Raw genomic sequence first — 26,394 nt, forward strand, 5'->3', positions numbered from 1 at the left:
CATTGTCCATTTGAAGTGCTCAAAACTAAAAAAAGAAACACTCACAGCTAAATTATTACATGTCCATAAGCCTAAGATTAAAGCATGGATTCCCCCTGAAAGCTGTTTATCTCATCTGACTCTGTAAATCACATTTTCTAGAACACAGGCCTTACACACAGACACACACACACACACACACACACACACACACACACACACACACACACACACACACACACACACACACACACACACACACACACACACACACACACACACACACACACACACACACACACACACACACACACTTGTATATGTGGTTTACGGTGACTATGGTTTATGGGGCGTAATGGTTTTTATTCTGTACAAACTGTATATTCTATCCTCTTACACTAACTCTATCCCTAAACCTACCAGTCATAGAAAACTTTCTGCTTTTTTTTATTTTTATTTCAAGAAACACCTTTTAGTAAGGTTTTTTAAGCCTTTTGGTTTACGAGGACACATAAAGTGTCCTCATAAACCTTGTTTACGTTGTAATACCTATGTAGTTATAAACATTTGTGTCCTCATAAACCACATATTCCTGTACACACACAAACACACACACACACACACACACACACACACACACACACACACACACACACACACACACACACACACACACACACACACACACACACACACACACACACACACACACACACACACACGAAAGTGAGAGAGAGGCTGAGATCACAGCAACATCATCAAGAGTCCAAAAGAAAATTTATGTCGTTCACAAAACTGAAAATTATCAATAACAGAGTAGTACCCATAGTGCACAGCCCTTACCTCATGATGGGAGAAGATAGGTGGGTTGTTATTTTCATCCAGAACTTTGACTATGACAGTGCATGAGCTGTTCAGCCCTGAGGAACGAGTCAGAAAACATATTAATGATCTATTTATAACTGCATTAGTGACTGCCATTAATATCAAGAGTGATAAGATATCATGTTGCTGTCTGACAGCATATCAGATTCTACATGGCATATTATTTATTCTAGCTGACAGACTAGTCATACTATGTATGTGGAAAGAAATGACATTTTGAGAGCCATTAGTCAGGTCCATAAAGTGACTGAGATTGTGCTGCATAACTACACTAACTACCACAGGTGTTATAGGAAATTATGTTGGAGCATCACAATGTGAAATCTGGAAAAAAAGGTGTCTTTAATCAAGTAAACCAATCAGAGAAAAAATCTCACAAAATGACACTTGTTTAAAGGGCCCCTATTATGGATTTTTGAAAATGACCTTTCATGTAGTGTGTAACAGCTCTAAGTGAATGAAAACATCCTGCAAAGTTTTAAATCTGAAAGTGCACCGTATATAAAGTTATTGTCTTTCAAAAGTAAGAGTCGACTCTGAGTCAATTAAATGAATCGTTTTTCAAATGAGTCATAAGCCGTTTCGTTGTGAGTGACGTCAAGACGAAACATTAGTATATTGCCCGCCCACGTATTGCACGTGCAGACACCAGGGAAAACTTGAAACTCAAACCGGCAGCTGATTCCTGTGGATACTGGATAGCATCATGTTGAGAAGATGGCGCTGTGCTCTATAATGTGAAGGTAAAGCCAGTTATTTTTCACTGCCCAAGGACGAGCATGTGAAGAATCAATGGTTAAAATCTTTACCAAGATATCACAGCAGTATAATCCTAAACTTTTGCTGTGCTCCCTTTATTTTACTGACGACTGCTTCTCAAATCTCGGAGTTCAATGCAGGATTCACAAACCGCTTGCTCTTGAAAAAAAAATTAGTTTTGAGTTTAATATTGTGTAGGTCTCCTGCTAACTGGCTAACTCATATTATTACTGTCTTACTGAAATACTTCTGCTGATCAGCTGTGGGCCACTATTACCTAACTGTGTCTATTAATGCAGATTATCTGTCGTTCTCACTACTTTGAGGAAATATTTGTTTTACCAACGTTTATGTTACATCAGATCATTCACTCTAGAGCTCGACTAATGTACATTGCATTCATGCACTGTTATTGATACAGTTTCCACATTTTTACCGCAATATATTAGAAAAATACTCGGTAAATAAATTAGTAAAAGTAAAAAACATGCACTTGTTAATGCTGATGGTGGGGAATTACAGTTGCAACATCTTATAACGTACCTCAAACTGAGTAGTGCATCACTGTGAAATGTCCTGCTGAAGTCGTCCTTGCGATGGAGGTTTGGGTTGAATAATAGTGTTTCATCATCTGACTCACGCTCGCATTAATATGGTCAAATCGACGTCATTGTTTGTTACTGTGTTTAGTTACAGTGTAGGAAGTCTCAGGACAAGCAGAGCTGACGTTGTTATGGCAATGGGCGTTTTTGTTTTCGACGCGGTGTACACGGTAAGCCAATCACAACAGACTGAGCTGTCTGGCCAATCAGAACAGAGTAGCTCGCAGAAAGGAGGGATTTAGAGAGATTGATTCATTTGACGAGTAGTTTGAGAATCACTGAAAATGTGTGCAAAATGTATATTATGATGAAATTAAACAGTTTTTTTTTACCGTTGATGCGTGTAAACATGTTGTAGGAGTCTCCACAACAACATTAGGAAACTTTACAATAGCATAATAGGGGCCCTTTAATTACGTGGTGCCATTCTAACTAGACTAGTTTTGCATTGTGTCGACCTTTAGCATCCTCTGCTGTGATGGTGAGTGTGTACTGTGGAGCAGTGCCCTCCATGGTGTCCGCCTGCACTGTGATCACTCCCGAGTCTCGGTCCACACGGAACAAATTCCGAGGAGTCTCGGGCATCTGGCTCACCAGCCGATAAAAGATTCGCACGTTATCAGTTTTCGGATCGTCGTTGTCCGCTGCTTGGACAGTGAGAATCTCTGTACCTGTGAGCAGAAGATCATACCACTCACTAAATTTGCTTTGTTTAAGTATTTACATAGGATTTTGTGTTTCTATTGTGCATGTATGTGTGTGTAACCTTTAGTCGCAAGCTCCTTGACCACAGTGTGGTACTGCATCTGTGGGAATGTGGGCCTATTGTCATTGGCGTCCCCCACCATCACTCTCAGCTCCACAGGCTTAGCAATCTCTCTGCCATCTGGCCTCTCCACTACTATGTCAATATGAAACTAAAAGGGAAAAAACATAGAAAAGAGTGGTAATCTAAATCATTCTTGTGAATTATCATTTGCTAAGAAATCAGAACTGTATGTCATCTATTGATGTATAATAGATGATAAAAAATAAATCATGCTCACTTAAATCCCAAATGTTCTACAGATTGACTATTAAAATGTATCAAAAATAAAATTAGAACAAACTATTACAACAAACTGTGTTTTTTCTGTCAAAAAACACCTGTTGCATACCTAGGACTGTTAGGACACTGAACTTAGTTTAAATTTGAAGACGTTGTCTCAAAGTGGCTAGTTATCTGATGGTGGAGATGTACATACGTAGACCTATTTACAGAAACATCATGAGAATTATGATGCTATGTGAGTTACATACTCGAGCTGGAGGAGTGAAGTCTTGGTACAGTCTTCTTAGTAAAAAATGATTGGGGTTTCCCTGAACTACTGATGAAGACAGATACAAAGTTCCAGCTTCCATTGATTAAATAACCTCCACAGGCATATGTACCTCCAAATGGACACCGTAATAATGCTGGCCTACTCTTAAGTGATTAAAAGACATGGAATTGTTGATATTTGGCTCTTGATTGAGAATTTTTGAGAAATTTTCATTATTCTGTGATCCATTGGTCTATTTATTTAGGACTTTTTTATTCACCCAACAATTGAATAGTTGGGTGAGTATTTTATCCAACAATTAATATGAGAGGAACTGAACTTTTGGGAATAACTTGGGCAAGCTGATTAAATAACGGCTTTATGTACAGTAATTCCATTCAACAGTTTGGAGTAAGATTTTTTTTTTTACTTTTATTCTGCAAGGATGCATTAAATTGATTACAAGTGACAGTAAAATACATTTTTATTCCATTTCAAATAAATGCTGATCGGATTAACTTTCTATTCATCAAAAAAAAAGTCCTCATAAAATTTCATTATGTTTCCACACAAATACTGTTTTAAACATGTATAATAAGAATTGTTTGTTGAGCATCAAACCAGCATATTAGAATGATTTCTGAAGGATCCTGTGACACTGAAGACTGGAGTAATGATGCTGAAAATACAGCTATGCCATTACAGGAAAACATTACATTTTAAAATGTATTCAAATAGAAGGCAAATATTTAAAATTTTGTTTTAATGTTTCACAATAATTCCTGTATTTTTATCAAATAAATGCAGCCTTGGTGAGCAAAAGAAACTCCTTTCAAAAACATTAAAACATTTTATCAATCCTAAACTTTTGAATGGTAGTGTAAAGTCACTACATAATCCTCAAAGCATGGCACTGATTTGTTCAAAACGGGCTTGAGTGCAAAACTTGGTTTGAGCTTGATCCCTGCTGGACTACTTGCTTAAAGAAATATAAATGAATAGAAAAATAGCAGCAATGAATTATATTGGGGTTAAAATTGGATTTGGAGGAACATCAGAGTGAACACTATTATTCTCTTATTATTTAAACATTATACAGAAAAACTGTTGTAAATAAGGAAACTTAGACAGAATTTTTCAATTGAAATTTACCTAAAAATTTTAATTTAGGTAAATTTACCACATTTAGCACTGATGTACATCCATAAAAGTATGAATTAATTGTTTATCTTTCACCTGATCCTGTGTTTCTCTGTCCAGAGGAGCATTCAGGTAAATGATTCCTTCCCCGTTGATAGTGAACAACATTTCCGGAAACTCTCCCTCAAGACTATACTCAACTGGACTGCCACTCCATTTCACCTGCAAAGACACACACCCACAATAAACAACATAACCAATCAATACTATTGACAACATTAACTTGAGTGGAAGTGTATACCCAAAGGCTAATCTTAAAATCAAGCCTGCTTTATTATACAGTATTCAAAAGGCACCTGTGAGGGAACCATCCAAATGGCTTGGACATCAGATTTAAACAACGATGAGATACAGTGTTTGAGGAAAACCCTGCATGTTTAGGCACTGCTGAGAGTTAGCTGATAAGTGCGGTGAGGCCGGGAACCTGCCAAAACAAACCAGCTGCCTTTGCGATGGAGGGATTTTCCACTGCGCTGCCACAAATGATGCAAACTGTCCTGGAAAGGGTGTGGAAACGCACCGAAGAAGGAGAGGACCCGGTAGAGGGGAGAGTGAGGGGGACATGTGTATCTCCTCAATACCTCGCCCTCCAAACGTTTGTTATGGAGATGGCTCTCCAAACTCAAGCATCCTGTGTACATCAGCAGGCCTCTCTAAAGATGACCTGCCCACACTGTTATGAACCGTCAAGGAAGCACAGCTTTGAAGAGATTAGTGTCGTCCTGCTGTTCTAAAAATGGTGAGCACCGACTAAGGTGATGTTATCTATTTAGTTTCCATGGCCTGTTTTTGATAGAAGTGATAGAATCCTCTTAGGGCGAGTCAGTTTGACACTTGCCTTTGATGCTTAGTGCTGTGAATTAACAAGAGAGAGTGTTAACAGTTTGATGCTGAAAATGTATTCCTATGATAAGGAGAATAATGCTTTAGCAGTCTATCAATGCCGAAGTTTCACTGAGGAGATGCCGGTTAATACGGGTGATTCTATTTTTACTTTAGTTTTGTTTTCTTGTTATCATGAGAGAGAAAAAAAATCTGATCAGCTGAAAATCATTTAATTTCATCTGTCAAATATCATTCTATTATCATGCAGTTGTCCTGGGTCCTTGAGCTGGCTGGCAATAAAATTTGACCACATGTTTAGAGTCACTATTATGTAACTGTTAGATAAAGTTGTAGCCTCCTCCTCCTAAGTATACAGATTTGGAAAAGCTCCATCACTCATAAGTGAATATCTGATCACAATGACGAAATAATTTGCTCATCTATGATTTATATTTATTGTGCTTATAAAATTGATAAAATGAGAGATAACTTTTACTGTAAGTTGAGATCTTGATAAACAATATTTGCTGTGTTGAGATTGTGAGATAATTTGTCATGATCACAATAAAATTAGGCAAAAAAAGCATAAAAACTAAGGATAACTATAGCTACTGTATAACTAATAACTAAAGTTCTAATAATCATAATTCTATAAGAATATGGAGGTTTAGAACACAACTGTAACAACAACGAACAATATTGTTGGAATCACTTCTTAGAACTATTTTTTTCTGGCTAAAAATAACGTTAAAGAGCTTTTTTGTGCCAAAAAATTTGGCACAACGATCAAATATGTCTGTCTAGCTCACGATGCTAGAGACGCAATTTCACAACAAAATATGAATAAATTAAATTCGAAAGGGATCGAACCTTGCGATAAGGCCCCTAAACTGGAGATGAGTAGGCGGTTTCTTACAGACGCTTGTGTGATGATTGACAGGGCAGATTGATCAGGCTTCTCCTGTACTTATGTTTAGAACTTTATTAAAATGTAGCGCAGTGAAATCCAAGAACATGTAGAGCATTAAACAAGCCAAATATTAATAAAAGCACACCAGCATCTTGTAAAATAAACTATGCAGTGCACGGATCACAGATTTACTGGGACAATGTTGAAATTTTCAGCCTGAATCTAAATCATGACACCATCCACAGACTTGATTTAAACATGGGAATTTAAAATACTTCTGCTGTCACCACATCTATCGTATACACACTCGTTCACAAGCAAATTGTGACTCTTGAGCAGTGATTTGTCATCTAGAGTCAATTTGAATGTACACTGGTTCACAAGCAAATTGTGTCTCTTGAGCAGTGATTTGTCATCTAGAGTAAATTTGAAAAAAAAAATAAAAATAGTGGATTGCACTATTGAGGCATCACCTAAATGGGGATAAAGAATGGGCAACTGCCGAATTTAGCTGCTCTTCTGAATTGTGGCACCCCTGTTGGCGGATTTGAGTGAGAGCAAACAAACAAAGCTGACATCCTAAGCTCAAGTCATCCACTAAGCATTATGATCAAATAAAGCTCTTTATCTGAAATACCAAAAGTGTTTTGTAGGAACACATGGAGTTAAGAGGATTGAGATAAAACATTTTTTTAAGTTTATATCTATAACATTTTTAAAATAGAAGAATTGAGAAGGATGAAATGAGGAGTACTGTACTGCAGTGTTGCTATGAGAGACAGAGAGGAATGCACGACACACCGAGTCCTTCATGACCACTAATCTGTTTCATAACAAGTGTAACTCCAGCCACCCACATGCACATCACAGCACACATGAGTGGGAGGGAAAAGGCTTTTCCCATTTAAAAAAAAAAAAAAAAAAGCTCACATAGCTTTATTGTTCCTTATCTGACTCCCTTACATAGAGTTATTTTGTGTAAATTAATTTAAATATAATACAATGCAATGTCGATGCAATACTATATTATTGTATTAATATAAAATATAAGGTATTTGCTAAAATTCTATTGCATACATCAAAACCAGTACTATAATATAAAACAGTTTTTCTTTTGTAGCTCCTAACTTTAAAACAATATTCAGTCAGAAATTGCAAGAAATTTTCACTAATAATCACAAGACTGAAATAGAATTTTCTATTAAAATGTCCTTCAATAATCTTTTTTATTTAAAAACTTTGAAAAATCACTTTTATCTAGATAGATAGAGAGAGAGAGAGAGAGAGAGAGAGAGAGAGAGAGAGAGAGAGAGAGAGAGAGAGAGAGAGAGAGAGAGAGAGAGAGAGAGAGAGAGAGAGAGAGAGAGAGAGAGAGAGAGAGAGAGAGAGAGAGAGAGAGAGAGAGAGAGAGAGAGAGAGAGGAGTACTTTTTAATAAACATAAACCATATAACACTACATATAGGAACTAGGTATGTCACGAGCCCAAAAATCCAGTATTCGGTACAGACACCACTATTTTTATACATATTTTAAAAAATAAATTACAATTATCTTACCAAAATGTTAGCTCACTTAATGTATTTGTGTATTTATGAGGTAATTTGTTGCAATAGTCAGTAATAAAACAAGAATGAATAAACACATAAGAAGCAGTATAGCATAAATAAATACAATAGAATAAAGATACAAATTAAACAATGCTGTATATTTTTTCAGTTAGGTATAACAGTGGCATTCAAGTAAAAATACCACAGAAATTGAATAATCAAATATAAAATAACTCTGCATAGTCATAACTGTATGAGTCAAATATAGATTAATCCTTATTAAAGCTTTTCTTTTGTTGTTTGTTTATTATTAATAATACAATAGTAGACAGTAGCAAGTTTTAAAGGGGTCCTTGATCATACTTTTTTAACTTTAGTTAGTGTGTAATGTTGCTGTTTGAGCATAAACAACATCTGCAAAGATACGACGCTCAAATTTCAATGCAAAGGGAGATATTTTCTTTTACAGAAATCGCTTTTTAAGGACTACAACAAACGGCTGGTAGGGAATACAACAATCACAAACCCTAAAATGTACATTAACCCTGCCCCCGGGAACATACAACGAAGGGAGTGAGGCCATGTTTGAGAGCTTTAGAGAAGAGGACGAGTTGTTGCCGCTGTTTTTTACACCCCAGAAAAAGTTTGTCCTAAGGTTGACACTGTTCCTGAACATTATAACCTCAACATTTGTCTGTGCGTTGCACATTTTATGGAGAACAGCTTCCAGAAGAGAGTACAATGTAGGCTATACACACAAAAGCTTCTCCTGAAAGACATAGTCGTTCCAATTTTGTCGGGAAAATCTGTTGTGTATGGATCACAACTTGTATGTCTTATTATTTGTAGCTGTGTTTCCTGCTATTAATAGTTCCAATTATACAAATTATACAAATAGTTCTCTACATACAAACCGAAGCACTGAGAACTTTGTACGTGTACAGACAGTTAAATAATAATATACTTTATAAAGACAGTACCATCGCGGAGCCATCTTTGGAAACAGTCTCGACCAGTCGAACCATGAACGCCGTGCTACGAGGTTAACTGTGACTTGGAATCTCACAGTTCAGCACACTTAGCACAGCGTTAGTGGTTCGACTGGTCGAGGCTGTTTCCCAAAGATGGCTCCTGCCTGTATACGCGATGGTACTGTCTTTATAAAGTATATTATTATTAAACTGTCTGTACACTTACACAGTTCTCAGTGCTTCGGTTAGTATGTAGAGACCCTCATTAAGCTACCGTGTTAGTGTGGGGCTATTTTGAGCCTTGTTAATGGTGTTAACTAGCGATCTCTTTTTACTTATTATATGCCCCATATACTAGCGTTATAAGCTAAACAGTTTTTAGAGATAAAACTCTTTACACTCGATTACCATGAAAACAAATCCCAGAGAACAGTGGACTCGGTACCAATGTGTTATTACACACAAGGTTCACTCAAATCATCCGCAAAACTCACTTTGATATATTTTCTTTCCTTAAAATGTCACTACAATTTCTTGTAATTGATAGCCCTAATATTTTTTTTTTTATATTTTCTGTTTTAGGATTAAAAAGTAACATCAAAACCTTTCCACACTACTTTATAGTAGGGAGGTTAAGTGACTTTTGACTTCAAGTCATAGAAATAAATGTATCATAAGACACAAGTGAGATCACATTTTGTATCTTATATACGCACATTTTTTTTAAATGGCCGCCGGCCATACTTGAGAGGCCCATATCTTTGCTTCTGTTATAGCTATAATGACAAATTTGGTATCAATGTGTACATTTTTGTGGTCAAGGAATCCAATAAAATAGGTTCCAAGACTAAAAAACAATAATGTTGTCCTTACCATGACAATTGGAGGTGAAGTATGCAATTTTTTATTAAAAAACGCATGCCAAACACACAGTCCATTCACAACTTAATAATTTCTTCGTTTAGGTCTGCTTTGCATGCGCCCTTTACAGCACTGACTGAAGAGGCGGGTCCCGCTGTGTCACAGCTCTGGAGCCCTGGATGGCGGTCAACTGGTATCAGACAGGTGTAAACCTTCGAAACTGAAAGTGGTTTTGACAGACGCCTCCAATTTCGGGCTGGGGCGCCCTCTACGAGGGAAGACCGACTTTTGGCCTGTGGTCAAGCCAAGAAAAGAGCTTGCACATAACCTGTCTAAAGATGAAGGCAGTCTTCCTTCCTTCCTTTTCTTCCTTCCTCTTCTAAAGGGCCACCATGTCCTTGTCCACATGGACAACATGTTGGTGGTTTCCTACATAAATCGCCAAGGAGGTCTGAGATCACGTAACCTTCATGCACTGGCAGAACTCCTTGTATGGGTTCAGCGCAACCTACTCTCGCTGAGAACAGCGCATGTGCCAGGCCATCTGAATGTGGGTCCAAACAGGCTGTCCAGGGACAACGTTCCCCCAGGGAAATGGTCCCTCCACCCTCAGACAGTTCAGCTGTTGTGGGACACCTTTGGCACAGTGGAAGTCGACCTCTTTGCGTCTCAAGACAACGCTCTGTGTCCAATATGCTTCACAAAGAACAAGGATGCGCTGGCCCATCACTGGCCCAGCCGCCCTCTCTATGCTTTCTCTCCGATCACGCTGTTACCACAGGTAATCAAGCATATCAAGGAGAACGGTTCCTCTGTGCTTCTAGTAGCTCCATTCTGGCCGAACCAAGTTTGGTTTCCTGAGCTGATGCAGCTTCAGAGTTTGGCCCCGTGGCCTGTCCCGTTGAGGAGAGATCTCCTCTCACAGGCCGGGGCTACGTTTTGGCACCCACAACCCAAGCTTTGTGCTCTGCATGTGTGGGCCATAAACGGGTACCCGTCAGTCTCCCCGACGGAGTGTTAAACACGAATACGCAAGCTGGAGCGCCCCCTCTACTAGACGGCTTTATGCTTCCAAGTGGTCAGTGTTTTCAGGTTGGTGCTCAGCTCGCCAACTGGATCCACAAGATTGTGGGGTGTCGGAGGTTATCTCCTTCCTACAGGAGCTCTTTGATAAGGGTAGATCCCCGTCCACGCTCAAGGTATATGTGGCGACTATTGCTGCGTTTGTCAAACATTTGCATGGCCAGTCACTGGGTAGGAACGACCTTGTAGTCCGCTTCCTCAGGGGAGCTAGAAGGATGAACCCTCCTCGTCCACCCTCGGTTCCCATATGGGACCTTTCCTTGGTCCTGGAGGGCATGAAGGGTGCCCCTTTCGAACCTCTACAGTCTGTGGACCTTAACCCTTTGGCACGTACGATCACACCGGTGTGATCAGTCTTGGCTGGTCCCTGGAACGTACGATCACACCAGTGTGATTAGAACGGTCAGTGCATCACGTGATCAACTGCTAAATTCAAACGTGCTTTCGCGCGTTGGCTGGCGCTGAGCCAGAGATGGCCGCACTCAGTGCTGTCATATATCACAACTATTGAGTGTTTTCAACCACATAATGTTTATTTTAGGTTTCAGACATTTAAATACTCATAAGTACTAGCAAAACAATGATTTTGAGTTTGTAAAATGCACACTGATGTCTATGTAAGCGGTAATAATAATCCTTTCCATTATAATAAGATGACACGTTTTATTCATATCAGATACACGTTGTGTAAGTAGCTTTACATTTTACCCCTATTCTTCTCCCAGTTCACCGGCCACTTACTTTCATGTATTTCGTGAGAAGTAGAGGAATTGACGTGTTGTAAATCCAACAGATTTGATTCTTTGAACTGTGAAACAAACTAACATGGCGCCGCCCATTGCGCATACAGCTCAACTAACACGATCGTTATAAAGGTGTTTAAACAACAAAACACATCCACTTGCACATATTTGACAATTGGAATATCAGTGTTTCATGCTGTAGCTAATACATTTGTGAATATTTTCAATAAAAAAGTAAAAATTTCATAAAAGCAGATCATCATTCATTCAGTGCTAAGTAACACGTGACAAGTAATGACGCGTCACCATGGAAACATTAAAGTGACAAGTTCTAAATAAAGGTCGCCTTGAAAAACTCACGCTGGGGGGGTCAGTTAGAATATTTTAAACTTACGTGTGAAAGGGTTAAGTATTTCTCATTGAAAACCGCCTTTCTGGTGGCTATCGCCTCAGTCAAGCGGGTGGCACGTACTTTCTGTTGAGTTTGGGCCTAATGACTCCAAGGTCATCCTCAAACCAAGACATGGTTATGTCCCCAAAGTACTTGCCACTCCTTTCAGAGCGCAAGTCATCTCCCTGTCAGCCCTCTTCGGATCTGACAGCGAGTCTGACGTGAATCTCCTTTGCCCGGTTAGGGACCTGAGAATTTACGTGGAACGTTCGGCTGCTTTCAAAGGTCTAGCTTTGGCTGATCTAAAGGTCTAGCTGCCTCGAAACATAGCCTTACCAGGTGGATAGTGGACGCTATCCCAAGGAGCATCCTATCGAGCTCTGGCTTATATAGGCATAAGCCACGCCCATTTGTGCGGGATGTGACGATTTAGGGCGCCGGCACCCTCATTGGTGCTTACGTCACGAGCAGTCCCTCGATAGGTTGCCGCAGTTGCCGCAGAGCAGCCAATAGGCGCGCAAGCTGCCTTGCCTAGGTCTGCTAGCTGCAGCAAGTGCGTTTTAAATTAATACAAATTATAAGGATAATTTTTGGCTTTAGTATTCTCGAGAAAAGAGGTTTTCCATCTAAGGTTTTTTTTTCCATAGTCAACTAGCTAGCTAGTTATTGGTTATCTAACATTAAAAACATGTTTCTATTTAATGAGAAAGTCATACGAACCTCAAAGTGTTAACCTGTCACCTCTGACCTTCAACAGCTGTCACAGCTCCTGGTGCAGATGGGATGTGTTGTTGCAGGAACTGATTTGCTATAGGCTACTCCTGACTGGACGAAATCTCATGCTACTTAGGACAAATGTAATGTACAGAAGTAGCTGCACTGCTTAAATAAAAAGTTAAAGTTTTTGAACGAAAAGATAAGAAAAGTCACTCTGATGACACAATTTGTATGTGAAATGTGCATATTTACCCGCAATTGTCATGGTATGGGGAAAATTATTATTTTTTTAAACTTGAAACCAATTTTATTGGATTCCTTGACCCCAAAAATGTACACTTTGACACCAAATTTGTCATTATAGCGATAACAGAAGCAAAGATATGGCTCTAGAGTATTTTTCGGCGAATTGGCTGCAATTTTTGAAAAAACATGTTTATTTCTGATACAAAGTGTGGTCTCACTTGTGTCTTACGCCCGTTTCACACATACTCCGTGTGCAGTTTGTATGTGGTGCGTGTTGCGGTGCGTATACGGTAAAGGAGCAGCACGCGCTATAGTGGTTTCACATATGCTGCGTTTGCAGTGCGCTACTGATCCGCAGCTTCTGTGTGCCACAAAATCAAAAATGGCTAAGTAATTTTGACTTTAAATCCAAAAAATGAACTTTGACATTGTCTATACATATATTTGACTTATCTGAGAACACAACATATGGCTGCAACATATATGAACATTTATGTGTCCAAACATGTGAAGAAAATATTTGAGTTCATCCATATATGATACCATATATCTGCATATATTACAGTAGGCTATAGTATTGGTTTCTCGCATATATGGACAACATTATGTATAAATATGTGACATACATATTTGTTTCCCAGATATTTAATAAATGTATGCAAACATACATGCATGTGATACTGATGCATTGAAATAAATACATATATGCATATATACATATATGCACCTTAAATATATTTAACATTTATGTGCATATACAAGAAAATATATGGCACTTACATGAAAACGATCATTTTTGCTATATTTTGAAATATATGTTTCATATTTCAGATTCTTTGTTTTATATGTAGTTTCCTCCGAACCCCTCCCCAAAATATAGCCTATAGATATCATGTCTTTTTTGAGGGGGAAAAAATCCTATATAATTGCATTTTGCAACTTTTGAGACTACTTTTTAGTTTTTCTTGACCCTGTAATTTAGTAACTGTAATTATGCGTATATGATGAAATTATTACAGTTTCTTGTCAATCTATGTCTATTTTAATGTGAACAATGCGCTGCCACTTTAATTCAGTGCGGTGCAGCACAGCAAAAATAGACTCGGTGTGGAAACGATAGCTGCACTGCTGTACACGCACCGCACCTGGAACGGATCGCCGGACCGCACCCGCGTGCAATGTGAAAGCTCTAACCTGTAAACATGGGTGCGTAAAAAAATATGCACTGCAAACGGAGTATGTGTGAAACGGGCGTTAGGATAAATTTATTTGTATGACCCTAAGGTACTTCCATAACAAAGGCGACCTTTGCATCATGACTTGAAGTCAAAGGCCTATTTTTTGGGCTTAGCCTCCATACTATTAGTACCCCTGGAGTAGCCCAGGCTGGGAAAGAAAAGCATTTTTGTGATCCAGAAATTTAAGTGGCTGGAAATCTGTTGGTGTGTGTAGGAGGCATCCATAAAGTAGAGAGAGGAGGATCTTTTGCCACAAACCCATAAACAACTTGTGATGGTAATACATATTATACTGCAAACACAACTTACATGTTTTCCACTTCACATAGCACAATTGTACTCTGATTTTGCTGACTGTATACAAGCATTTTCTGATTTTACACGTTAATTGTCAAGCTAGATTTCACCTTTGCTGTGGAGTTAAATGTAAAGTAAACTAAAGATAAGTGCTAAGAGGTCTAAAGTAGATGCCCCATATCAACTATCACAATACCAGGTGTTTCAGATACTATTTTTAAGATGGCAGCGAGTCATGATTAATATCATAAAATCAGAAGCAAGAGGTCATGTCATGATGAAAGCCATATGCAATTTAGGGATGCTGCCACACTTCCCTTTGAACGCAATATAACATAATCACTTATGATAATATATACACAAAGGATATCTATCTCATGCCGCCAGCGCCTAGAGCCCTTTGCTTTCATCTTACCTGTGAAATTGGGATGGGATATGGTCCAGGCAGATTCTCCTGCAATCTCACTGGATCAGGTGAGGCCCACGCATTCCCAGTCACCTCCACCAACACAGTTCCAGTCGAAAAGAAAGCGTTGGCCTTGCCGGCCATGTCCTGCACCATCACCGAGAGCTTGTAGCGGCCACACATCTCTGGATCTAGTGTTGAGGCACCTGGACAGATAGACCACAAACGGCTGATATAAAAAGATCCCCATAACACCAACAACAGCTAAAAAGGGAAAGTATTTAGTGTAAGTATCTTATACTGTATGTAAATTAAATTAATTAAAATTCTGTCATGTTACTCTATATGGCAGGCTGATGGGTCCTTAACTTAACCTGCTGACAATTACATCAACTACATGGCACCGGCTGATTGGTTCCTGTTGCATCTGCAGCCAATGAGCTAGTAGTTAGTAAAATGGTTGGTTAGAGTTTTCTGTAGCAGTTTGTGTTCCACTCAGTTCCTCCACTTTCCCCAGCTCCACCTGTATAGATCTGCTACGGGTAATTTCATATTTATGCAGCAGTATGTCTAACATGCTCACAGCAGCGTGTATGTATTGGCAGTAGCAGCAGCAGTGTAGCAGATATATATTCTGCCAAGACCAAATACATTAACAGTGTCATATCCATTACCATGCAAAACTGAGAGTTGTCATGATAGAATTGATTGTATTTACTCTACCATTCTAAAGATTTCTAATGTTGATAAAAGTCTTATGCTCACAAAGGCTGCATTTATTTGATCAAAATTACAGTAAAAACAGTAATATTGGGAAATATTATTACAATTGAAAATAACTGTTTACTTTTAAAATATGTAATTTATCCCTGTGGTGGCAAAGCTGAATTGTCAGCATCATTACTCCAGTCTTTAGTCACGATTCTTCAGAAATCATTTTAATATCCTGTTCCCTTTGTCAGCTCACTATGACGTGGGTAAGAAGTGATTCTGATGAATGGGGATTGCTTGCGAGAGCCTAACTACTTTGAGTGTAACTAAACGAGCCAATGCACATTAGCATGCGATAATTGCACCGGCCGCTCTGCATCGTGGAGCAAGCATATAATGAGCAGCAGGTGCTTCGCATCCTTGTCTTTCGCTTCGTAGCCAGACGGTGAATGCTGTTCCTGCTCTGCAATCTTATCTGAGAGTCTCTTCAAGCTGTTCCTGCTCTGCAATCTTATCTGAGAGCCTCTTCAAGCTGGTGTTGGTGTTACAGCACAGATAGTGCTGGCCACGATCTCACAAAGAGCAAAAGAGCTCCTTTCACAGCTCAGAATGTTGCGACTTCAATGAGAATGTGAGTGCTCACGGCAGGCTTGCACTATCGTCCTGTTTGTGTAGCCGCGGTGCTTCAGCACAAGAGAGAGGAGTTTCCTGAAGGAGCATACACGGTTGGACGCTGCGTCTTTTTCAAAATGTCATTCAAACCTTGTGTTTCTGCATGCGGTCATTTCCTGTCCTCATTTGATGGTCACGATCACTGTTTCACATGCCTGGGCTTAAGCATGTTGAGACTGCATTCGTGGGTGGTTCATGTTCTCTCATGAGAGCATGACCACGTTGGCACGTTGTTCGCCTGCCCTTTCTCGTAAAGGCTTGAGCCACTCAGCGTGCCGTCGAGCTGCCAGCGCGGGTTGATCGGCGCTCTAGATGAGCAGTCGAGACTCAAGTGGGACTCAAGAGGTTTCCCTTTGCCTATTCCACGATCTAGTTCCTCTTCTGGTGGCCACCAGAAAAGGGCTACTTTGGCTAATAGCACTGGTGATCTGAGGATTACAGTGAGCGTTCCCTGACGAGACCACCTTCTCGGGCCCCTCACTCCCCTACAAACATGCTGAGACTGTGTTCGTGGGTGGTTAGTTGTTAGGTTTGTTGTTAGTTGCGCCGTATTGGCCCAACCGGACCTAGTTCCCAGAACTCATGCTCCTCGCGACAGCACCTCCTTGGCCCATTCCTCTGAGGAAGGACCTGCTTTCTCAGAGACGGGGGCACTATATGGCCCCCTCAACGAGGCGCCTCTATGCTCAGAAGTGGAACGAGTTCGTTGAATGGTGCTCTTGCCACCGGGAAGACCCCTGAAGATGTCCGATCAGAGTCATGCTTTCTTTCCTGGAAGATGGGTTGGAGCGAAGGCTGTCTCCCTCCACCCTCAAAGTGTATGTTGTCGCTATCGCTGCACATCACGATGCAGTTGAAGGTAAGTCATTGGGAAAGCATGACCTGATCGTCAGGTTCCTGAGGGGAGTGAGGAGACTAAATCCGGTAAAAACTTTACCCTCCTGGGACCTGTCTCTGGTGATCAGCGCATTCAAAGACCTCTCCTTGAAACACTGCAGTCAGCTGAGTTAAAGATCCTGTCACTAAAGACAGTGCTTCTGACTGCTCAGGCTTCCATCAAGAGGGTAGGGGACCTGCAAGCATTTTTGGTCGACGAATCATGCCTAGAATTCAGGCCAGCCAACTCTCACGTTGTCCTGAGACCCCGGCTCGGATACGTGCCCAAGGTTCCAATCACTCCCTTCAGGGACCAGGTAGTGAACCTGCAAGCGCTGCCTTCGGAGGAGGCAGACCCAGCCCTAGCTTTTCTCTTTCCCGTCCGCTCTTTGTGGTTATACGTGGATAGAACGCAAAGCTTCAGGACCTCAGATCAGCTCTTCATCCGTTACGCAGGCCAGCAGAAGGGACATCCTCCAAGCAGAGGATGACCCACTGGATAGTGGATGCCATCACCATGGCTTACGAAGCCCAAGGCGTGCCTTGCCCGTTCGGGTTGGAAGCACACTCAACTAGAAGTGTTGCTTCCTCCTGGGCGTTGGCTCAAGGGCGTTGGCCCTGCTTGACTAGTCTATATGTGTATCCGTCATAGTGCCTCCCTCCGGGGTAGGATGTGGCTCCCGCAGCGTTTCCTTCCCCAAGGGCACGCTTTTCCAGCGTTATCCAATAAATCACATTGAGTGAGTCTTATGGAACAGCAGTGACTGACCTTCTCTGCTTAGAGCTCTTACTTTCTGATCAACACTGCAGTCAGGTCAGGAGGCTCAAGCTGAGCGTTGGAAGGGCCAGCAGTCGTGGCGTTTTGGTATTTTTGGCGTTTTCCCCATTCGTCAGAATCACTTCTGACTCACGTCATAGTTAGCTGACGAAGGGGAACGTCTCGGTTACGTATGGTAACCCTCGTTCCTCGAGGAGGGAACGGAGACGTGAGTCCCCTCGCCACAGTTGCTGAGCTTCCGCTGTATGGCCGAGTAACAGATCCAGCTCCTCAGCGGAAAAACAAGGGTGCAATTATCGCATGCCAATGTGCATTGGCTCGTTTAGTTACACTCGAAGTAGATTCCCCATTCGTCAGAATCACTTCTGACTCAAGTCTCCGTTCCCTCCTCGGGGAATGAAGGTTACCGTAACCGAGACGATTTGGTGCTCAAGAAACATTTCTTATTATTATCAATACTTTTCAGGATTCTTTGAATAGAAAGATAAATATCATTTATTTTAAATAGAAATCTTATGCAACAACATAAATGTCCTTACTGTCACTTTTGATCAACTTAATGCATCCCTGCTAAATATAAAATCTTACCCTACAATTTTAAAAGACGGTAGTGTAAATCAAATTAAATTTTTGTTCATTGGACAAAATCAACCTAACTAGTATGAACATTAGATTACTCCACAAAGTAATGCAATGTATCTAATGTACTCCACAAAATAATCTAATGTACTCCACAAAATAATCTAATGTATCTAATGTATTGTTAACACAAGGTAGGCTACTGTATATTACTCTGGGAGCAAATCAAATGCAGCAGTAAAGACCTACATTTGCAAAACCATCTATTGTCTGCACAGCCACATAAAAACACAGTGTACAAATTGTGAGCGTATTAAGCCTCTGTTTTTATCTCTCTCTCTGAGCTAATGCCAAGCTGCTCTCATTGCATTTGAACCAGAATCGTCTGAGCTGACCTGATAGGCATGGGGTCTTGATGACTCATTCAAATAGTGGCCATGTTTAAACAAAAAACAATGTTGTTAACAGCCGAGTTAACAATGCAATAAGCAGAGTGTGTTGGACTGGCTGAGCGAAAGAGAAAGTTGCTGATGTCATGGTGGAATTGGGCTGAGAGGAGTGACAGATGAGGAAGGCAGTTTACACCAAGACACATTAGTCCAAAATTTACAAGGAAAGAGGTATTATTATATACCTTTTCAAGATTTGATTGGTCAATGCAAAGGTATTGTGATTAGGACATGTGCTGACTTATTCTTTACCAAATATATCAGTCAGACTTCAAATAATTTATCCTAATCTTAGTCACAGAGAAGCATCAGTAGTTTATTACCATCCTCTGTAAGAGACACTTCTCCGGTGATGGAATCAATGGAGAACATGTGGCTGGCAGGGATGCGTGGTATCTGGTCCAGAAGACTAAAGCGCAGGTCCGCGTGGGCGGTGTTTCGGTCGTCTCGGTCCAGCGCTTCCACCTGCATGAACGGGATTCCTGTGACAATGACACGTACACACAGACACACATCAGAATTATTTATCACAATCTACATGAACTGACGGAACTAACGCATTCAGATTGATGAGCAAACAGTGGTTATTTGCATATTAACAGAACGGAATTTCAAAAATAGCTATTTTCTTCAAAATTATATTTTTAGCCATTTTATTAACTGTGAGAGAAGAACAAAATGACATGGAGAAGAGGGTGGAATTGGATTGGCCATAAGGCAAAATCTCTCAAAGCAAAGTCGTTGATAAGGCTACCACAGAAAATAATTCTCAGTTTTTTACTAAATGGGGTATTAGTCAAAATCATTATTAACAGCTGTGTATAGAGCTTAATTTGGTTGAAACCGGAATACATTTAAATTTCTGTAATTGCTCTATTCTTAATGTTTGATTGCAATCAAGTGATTGTGAAACATCTTACAATCTCACAACTAACCTGACATTCAACACAGGTCATTATTGATGTTCTATATTCAAATAATTGCCAATGCGTATTCAAGAGGATGACTTCACTGCACTGATTTAAAAAAAAAACGGTGAATCAGTTTGTTCGTTTGTTCTTCAATTAATTTTCTTCCTCAGCATGACGCTTCTGAGGTCAGAGTACATGAGTCTCTCTTTTCTGATGTTCTTAGTGATGAGATGAGTAATCTCTGAACATTGATGAGAAAAACATTCTTCATTTTGGTCTTGTTATTCACTCAAATCTCTACAAGCAAACAAGCGTTTCTGAGAAAATTAAGAAATTCAATTCACAATAGTTAGCACTTCAAGTACATTCATCTGTTATCACAGTGATGGTGAACAGGTAAAACAGATTGTCTGTATGTCTAATAGAGACCAGCAGAACAAGCTCTTCATGTGCCTTATAGAAAGTGAAAGAAAAAAAAGCTAAAGCACCATTCAACCATGGCACAATAAGCTTTTTCTAATTGCGCTACTATGCTACTCTAATTTATGGTGTGGTGAAGGAAATGTGTTACATTCAAACTAACAGTTTATCTCATTTAGCATCACACACCTATAGAATTTAAGAAAAAGTCAAGGCAATTAGGATAAGCATCAAGCAAAGGAAGTTCTCTGATGCAGACCTGCTGAGCACTGCCCACCCACCTTTGAGAAGCCCCAGCTGCACGCTGCCTCTCATGCTCTCTACCAAGAACACCGGCACGTTGTCGTTCTTATCGATGACGCACACTTCGACAGTAAAGCTCTGAGTGTGCATGGACTTTGTGAAGGACACCTGGGAAAAAGCACTCAGTTCAAAACAATCAAGCAACATGTCTTATAAGGGCTCAAACCTTTATGCTTCACGTTTCATTGGCCAGCAATTTTCATCAGCATTTGTTATTTTGGGTTGCTTCCATTGAACATTGATTTTTACTAAAATTTGTATCCAATAGTGGCATAGGTTTAATTTGAACTATGGAAGTAAAATAATGCCAAATGTTTCTGAAACAAAAAGCCTGTTGAATTGTACTACTTGAAAAAAGTATGCATTGTATTTAACTCTGCTTGTATTTTAATGCATTGTATTTTTAGGGCTTGCATTTTTATGGGCTGAAATTTAGCATGGTTGAATATTTAAGCTGCGAATATTTAAAATCAAAACATTTCAAACACATTTTCATTAGTAAAATTTCAATAATCCATATTCACCTTTCATATTTCACTTCCAAAATATTCAAACTGATTAAAAATACAACCTATAATATTCAACAGGCGGTTTTCGGTCCATTTTATTTCGCTTTGCAAATTCACTTCCACAAATTCAGTGGTTCAAATTCGACAGTAAATTCAACGTTGACGTCCAGGAACTGCAGGAAACGCAGTAGATTACCGAGCATAGTCTCCATCTGCTGTTAGTCGACCTCACCAGCAGGAGGTGCAAGCGTGTGTTGTTGACGAAGACCAGAGCAACAGTTAGAGCAAGCCATTCATTCATAAAAACTCATTTACAACAATTGAGCATGCATTTAGTTTTTTTGTAATGATTATCTGGGTCCGTATATATGCACAAAAGCTGTTTTTATGTTTCATTCATTAACTTCATTGTTACTTTCCTTGTGTTAGGCTACATGTTATCAACTTTTTCTACCCTGAACGGGATTATAATCGGTTGCCCTCAATACCCCATCATACTCAAGGATTCCCCTTCCATCAGGACAAAACGCTTAATGTAGCTTAATGGACTAATACAGTGATATAAAAGACCAAACTCGAACCCTATTGGGGAAGTATGCCTACATACATGTTAATATTCCTACATACATGATTAATCTGGGAAGGGTCATAGCACTTTCATATCGTTGTCCTAAATTGTTAGTTTACCTGTAACTTAAGTCGCTTTGGATAAAAGCGTCTGCTAAATAATTAAATGTAAAATTGGCTTGACATTCGCACATTTTGGGACCGTCTCTAAAGTAACATTGGTAGTCCTATAGGCCTAAACGTTTCTAACTTCAATAGCAAACTTCAATTTATTTGAATAAATTGCGCATTATGCCTGACACCAACATGAACACTTTACAGTTGGTTTTATGACTGCAAGTCGTTCTCTTCAAATGCTATTGAAGTTAGAAATGTGTATACCAATGTCATATGTAACTTTAGAGACGGTCCCTAAATGTGCGAATGTGCAATGTCAAGCCAACTTAAATGCCAGTATGACTGAGAAACGCTCAGCTTTAAACTTTGCGCGTTAAGTTAATATTCTGAGTCCTTCTGCTTGCCTGCGAGTTTGGTCTTTTATATCACTGTATTAGTCCATTAAGCTACTTTAAGCGTTTTATATGTTCAGCAGGGTAATCCTGACGTATTGAGGGAAACCCTAGCCTAGCCTAGCTGCTACTGCGTGCAGCACAATCGCCGCAATATAAGGTCGAGGCAACTAAACAACCAATAGATATGTCAAACTCAAATGTAACATTGGATCTGTAGGCCTATACATCCGCATCGGGGGAATAACATTATAATCTCGATTCACGGTAGAGATGCATGTAACGTTAGGCTACACAGGGAAAGTAATCGTGAAGACACTGAATTTCACATAAAACATAATAATCACAGATACACTTACATTGTTGTAAATTGGTTTATGAATAAATGGCTTGCTCTAACCATAGATATTATGATGTATATGGCTCTAACTGTTGCTCTGGTCTTCGTCAACAACACACGCTTGCACCTCCTGCTAGTGAGGTCGACTAACAGCAGATGGAGATTATGCTCGGTAATCTACTGCTTTTTCTGCAGTTCCTGGACGTCAACGTTGAATTTACTGTCGAATTTGAACCACTGAATTTGTGGAAGCGAATTTGCAAAGCGAAATAAAATGGACCGAAAACCACCTGTTGAATATTATAGGTTGTATTTTTAATCAGTTTTAATATTTTGGAAGTGAAATATGAAAGGTGAATATGGATTATTGAAATTTTACTAATGAAAATTTGTTTGAAATGTTTTGAATTTAAATATTCACAGCTTAAATATTCAACCATGCAAAATTTCAGCCCATAAAAATTAAAGCCCTAAAAATACAATGCATTAAAATACAAGCAGGGTTAATACAATGCATATTTTTTTTCAAGTAGTAGGCTATATTTTCAACAGGCTTTTTGTTTCAAAACATTTGGCATTATTTTACTTCCATATTGAACATCCATGATTCAAGAAGCTGTGTAGTAGTTAATGCCGAATTGACATGCATCTCAAAGTAACATGCATTTTACAAAGAACTTCTGTAACAATGATTGTTAAAAAACAGATATTCTTGAAATGGAATTGATACAAGGTTATCCTGATGTCTTCAATGTATCTTGAAAAAATGACATTAAATATAGATAAAAGACAACGGAACATTACTTTCTAAGAAAAAGGAAATGTCCTTTATGATTCTGCACCTGTAAGGAGTAGGATGGCTGCTTCTCTCTGTCCAGAGGTTTAAGGGCATACAGGAAGCCTGACTCTACCCCAAAAATCCCTTCATCATCACCACTCACAGTCAGATCAGAATAGGCCAGGGGGAGATCCAGCAACTGAAATATCAAAATATGGTAAACATATAAAAACTTATCTATAATGGGAAACTGTAGGCTACTCGTGTTCTATTTATTTGTAAAATAAATAAATAAATAAATAAAATAAAATAAATTGTTCTGAAAGACTTAACAGATATTGCTTTATCTATTTATTTAGTAACCAGCTTGTTTTGACAGACATCATTATGCACAGAGGCTCTAGTGAGTACTGTCTCAGTTCACACTTGACATTAAAATGCACTGAAAAACATTTACATTTACATTTATTCATTTAGCTGACGCTTTTATCCAAAGCGATTTACAATTGCCATATTTCAGAGATCACACGCCTCTGGAGCAACTAGGGGTTAAGTGTTTTGCTCAGGGACACATTGGTGCCTCACAGGGGATTCGAACCCGGGTCTATCACACCAAAGGCATGTAAAGGCAAAACAAGTGTAAAAGTTTTTGTTACCGGTCACTGCTTGATATCGAGAGAGTTGGGGATATGATTTCAATATAATCCTATCTAGTCATCATATCTGCATTCAAATCACACAAACCCTGCCCATTCCACCTTGGGCTTTGCCAGGTCTAATATGCTCAGCCATGCAATTTATTTTTAGAAGAATCACATGAAAACTGCTTTGCTTTGGGGTCATTTGTGCAGTTGTCACTCCTGAAACTTTGCATTGTGTAGGTGACCTCTTGTCTTCTTAGTAGCATGCTTTTTTTTTTTTTTTTTAAAGTTAGTAGATTTTACACAGAATACAAGCAAAGCTTAATCAGACAAGGTACCTTTAGATGACAACGAGTTTTTCCTTTAAGTTTTCCGCGTACAGGCGACACCATTTTCATTCACAAGGATCCGCGAAAATGACTAAAAACCCTGTATTCTGCTGCCAGGCCATTAGATGGCGATGAAACACTAGAGACTGAACACATAATACATGTGCACGATGTCATCGTCTTCAGAGATTCGTGTTTTTGTTGTTTACGGAGACCGTTTTCAAAAACTTGCACTTTGAAACCCGTTTTCAAACATTTGCGTTTTCAGGCACCAAAAAGGTTGCTGATGTGTAATCGAACGGGCAAAATGCATAAAAAGTTTTACGTATCTTCTTGTTTGTTTTTATAATAAGTCACACATAAAAGTTGTAAAATTAACACAGAAGTAGTTTAAACAAAACATATTGTGAACAATAAACCCATATAACTACATCTGAACTCAAAAAGATGAATATTTTTCCAAATCTATCACTTATTAATAATCAAACTAAATACAAAGTAAGATTTAAAGTAACAAAGTAAGATTTAAAGTGTACAATGATTTCACTTTTGGTGTGAAAGGTCATTTACTTTTGCCAAAAATAGAAATTTTGATTTTCAATCAATTCTAATCAACAATCAAGTCCAGCCCAGTTGAGAAAAAGTAACGTAAATGTAACTTAATATTATTTTCCATAAAAAGTAACTAACACAATTAGTTACTTTTTTTAGGGAGTAACGCAATATTGTAATGCATTACTTTTAAAAAGTAACTTAACCCAACACTGCTGATCTCTCAATCTGATCTATCAGTGTTTCAGGTTGACATGCTCCTTCCAACGTCACAACTAATAATTATGAAATTCCAACTCCACTTGAAGGGCACATTAATGCCTGCTAGTGTAAACAAGGCCACTGGTTGTGTAGTAGGACAGTCAGTGAGACTGATGTTTGGCTGACCCCTTCTCTAAATGTCTGTGAGTGTGAACAAACATGGCTGCTGCTGTTGACAGCAGATATGTGAATCAGTGGTTGACACCAATTCGCACGGATATTCTGAATTAAGCTGAGCATGAGGCTACACATTGTAAATGCTTAGTGTAAAATGGCACATCCAATGCTAGGTACAGTGTGATCACATGTCTTAAATAGCACACAAACCAGAATAGCCCGTGTCATACCAATAATTTCCATGCAGTGAATTTTAATTATTTTGTTTGGTTCCTGGAATGTAACTCTGAATAGCTTTTTCCCATGCTTACCCTGCATATTTAGAACAGCATGCCAGTGAGTGTTTATTTGGGAAAGGTAAAGATTGATTGAAGTGCAAATTGCACACAGCATGACTTGAGTGGCACTTTGTAGCTTGCCTTTCCCCCTGTCTGTTCAATCTGATATGCAGCCTGCGCACCTGCACAGGATATCCAGGGAACAGTGTTTTAAACCCATGCTTGGCAAAAAAAAGCTACCAAAAAATTATCAGTTCTGGTGGCCTTGCAGCAAGAATACAACACTCCGGTGAGAGCTAAACAATAATTAAAAAAAAAATACATGAATCCGTCAGCCCTCATTTGTCACTTATTTTTAAAGCCTAAACAAATATTCTGTAGCCATCATCCTGTCCCTTCTGTGATCACACAGGGTGTGGTTAATTATCCACCCACTCACATGTAGGCCATTATACTTGATTTGGACACTGCACAGAGAATGTTTTGATAGCAAATTCAGAAATGGTGAGCAAGAAGGACTAGGACCCAAACAGTCCTTCAGAAATGCCGTCAATTACAGTGTCTATAAGCAAAAAGCTTTTTGGAGAGCAACTGGGCTATTACTAAATGGCATCTGGTAAAGATTTCTGACACAAGGCTTGAAGTAAAGCATTGTACAGGAGCTCCATATTTAGTTTGGTGATGACTGGTTGTTGCGTGAATGCCTGCTCATAATTGTACCTTGAGTTCTGAGTGCTCTGAGGAGTGGGATGTAGGATTTATTGAATGGCATGTTTTAATGCTCTGCTTTTTCAGTCCTTTCTCTACATTGCTCTTAGAAGCAGTCATTAAAGGGGTGGTTCAGGACATCG

General features: G+C 39.3%; 1 protein-coding gene across 1 annotated transcript in view; it reads right to left on the reverse strand.

Moving 5' to 3' along the window:
• cdh16 (cadherin 16, KSP-cadherin) overlaps positions 1-26,394 on the reverse strand; it is a 52,202-nt gene that overhangs the window by 23,375 nt on the left and 2,433 nt on the right. The window contains exons 4-11 of the mRNA XM_077229276.1: positions 23,430-23,564; positions 20,641-20,770; positions 19,352-19,510; positions 14,973-15,169; positions 4,763-4,888; positions 2,992-3,142; positions 2,684-2,896; positions 823-899 (exon numbers count right to left, since the gene is read on the reverse strand). Of these exons, the coding sequence (XP_077085391.1) occupies positions 823-899; positions 2,684-2,896; positions 2,992-3,142; positions 4,763-4,888; positions 14,973-15,169; positions 19,352-19,510; positions 20,641-20,770; positions 23,430-23,564 (1,188 nt within the window). The remainder of the gene's footprint in view (positions 1-822; positions 900-2,683; positions 2,897-2,991; positions 3,143-4,762; positions 4,889-14,972; positions 15,170-19,351; positions 19,511-20,640; positions 20,771-23,429; positions 23,565-26,394) is intronic.

Source organism: Siphateles boraxobius, unplaced genomic scaffold (genome assembly GCF_051911475.1).
Source record: "Siphateles boraxobius isolate OS27281-9 unplaced genomic scaffold, OSU_SipBor_1 130, whole genome shotgun sequence".
NCBI classification, from domain to species: Eukaryota; Metazoa; Chordata; class Actinopteri; order Cypriniformes; family Leuciscidae; genus Siphateles; species Siphateles boraxobius.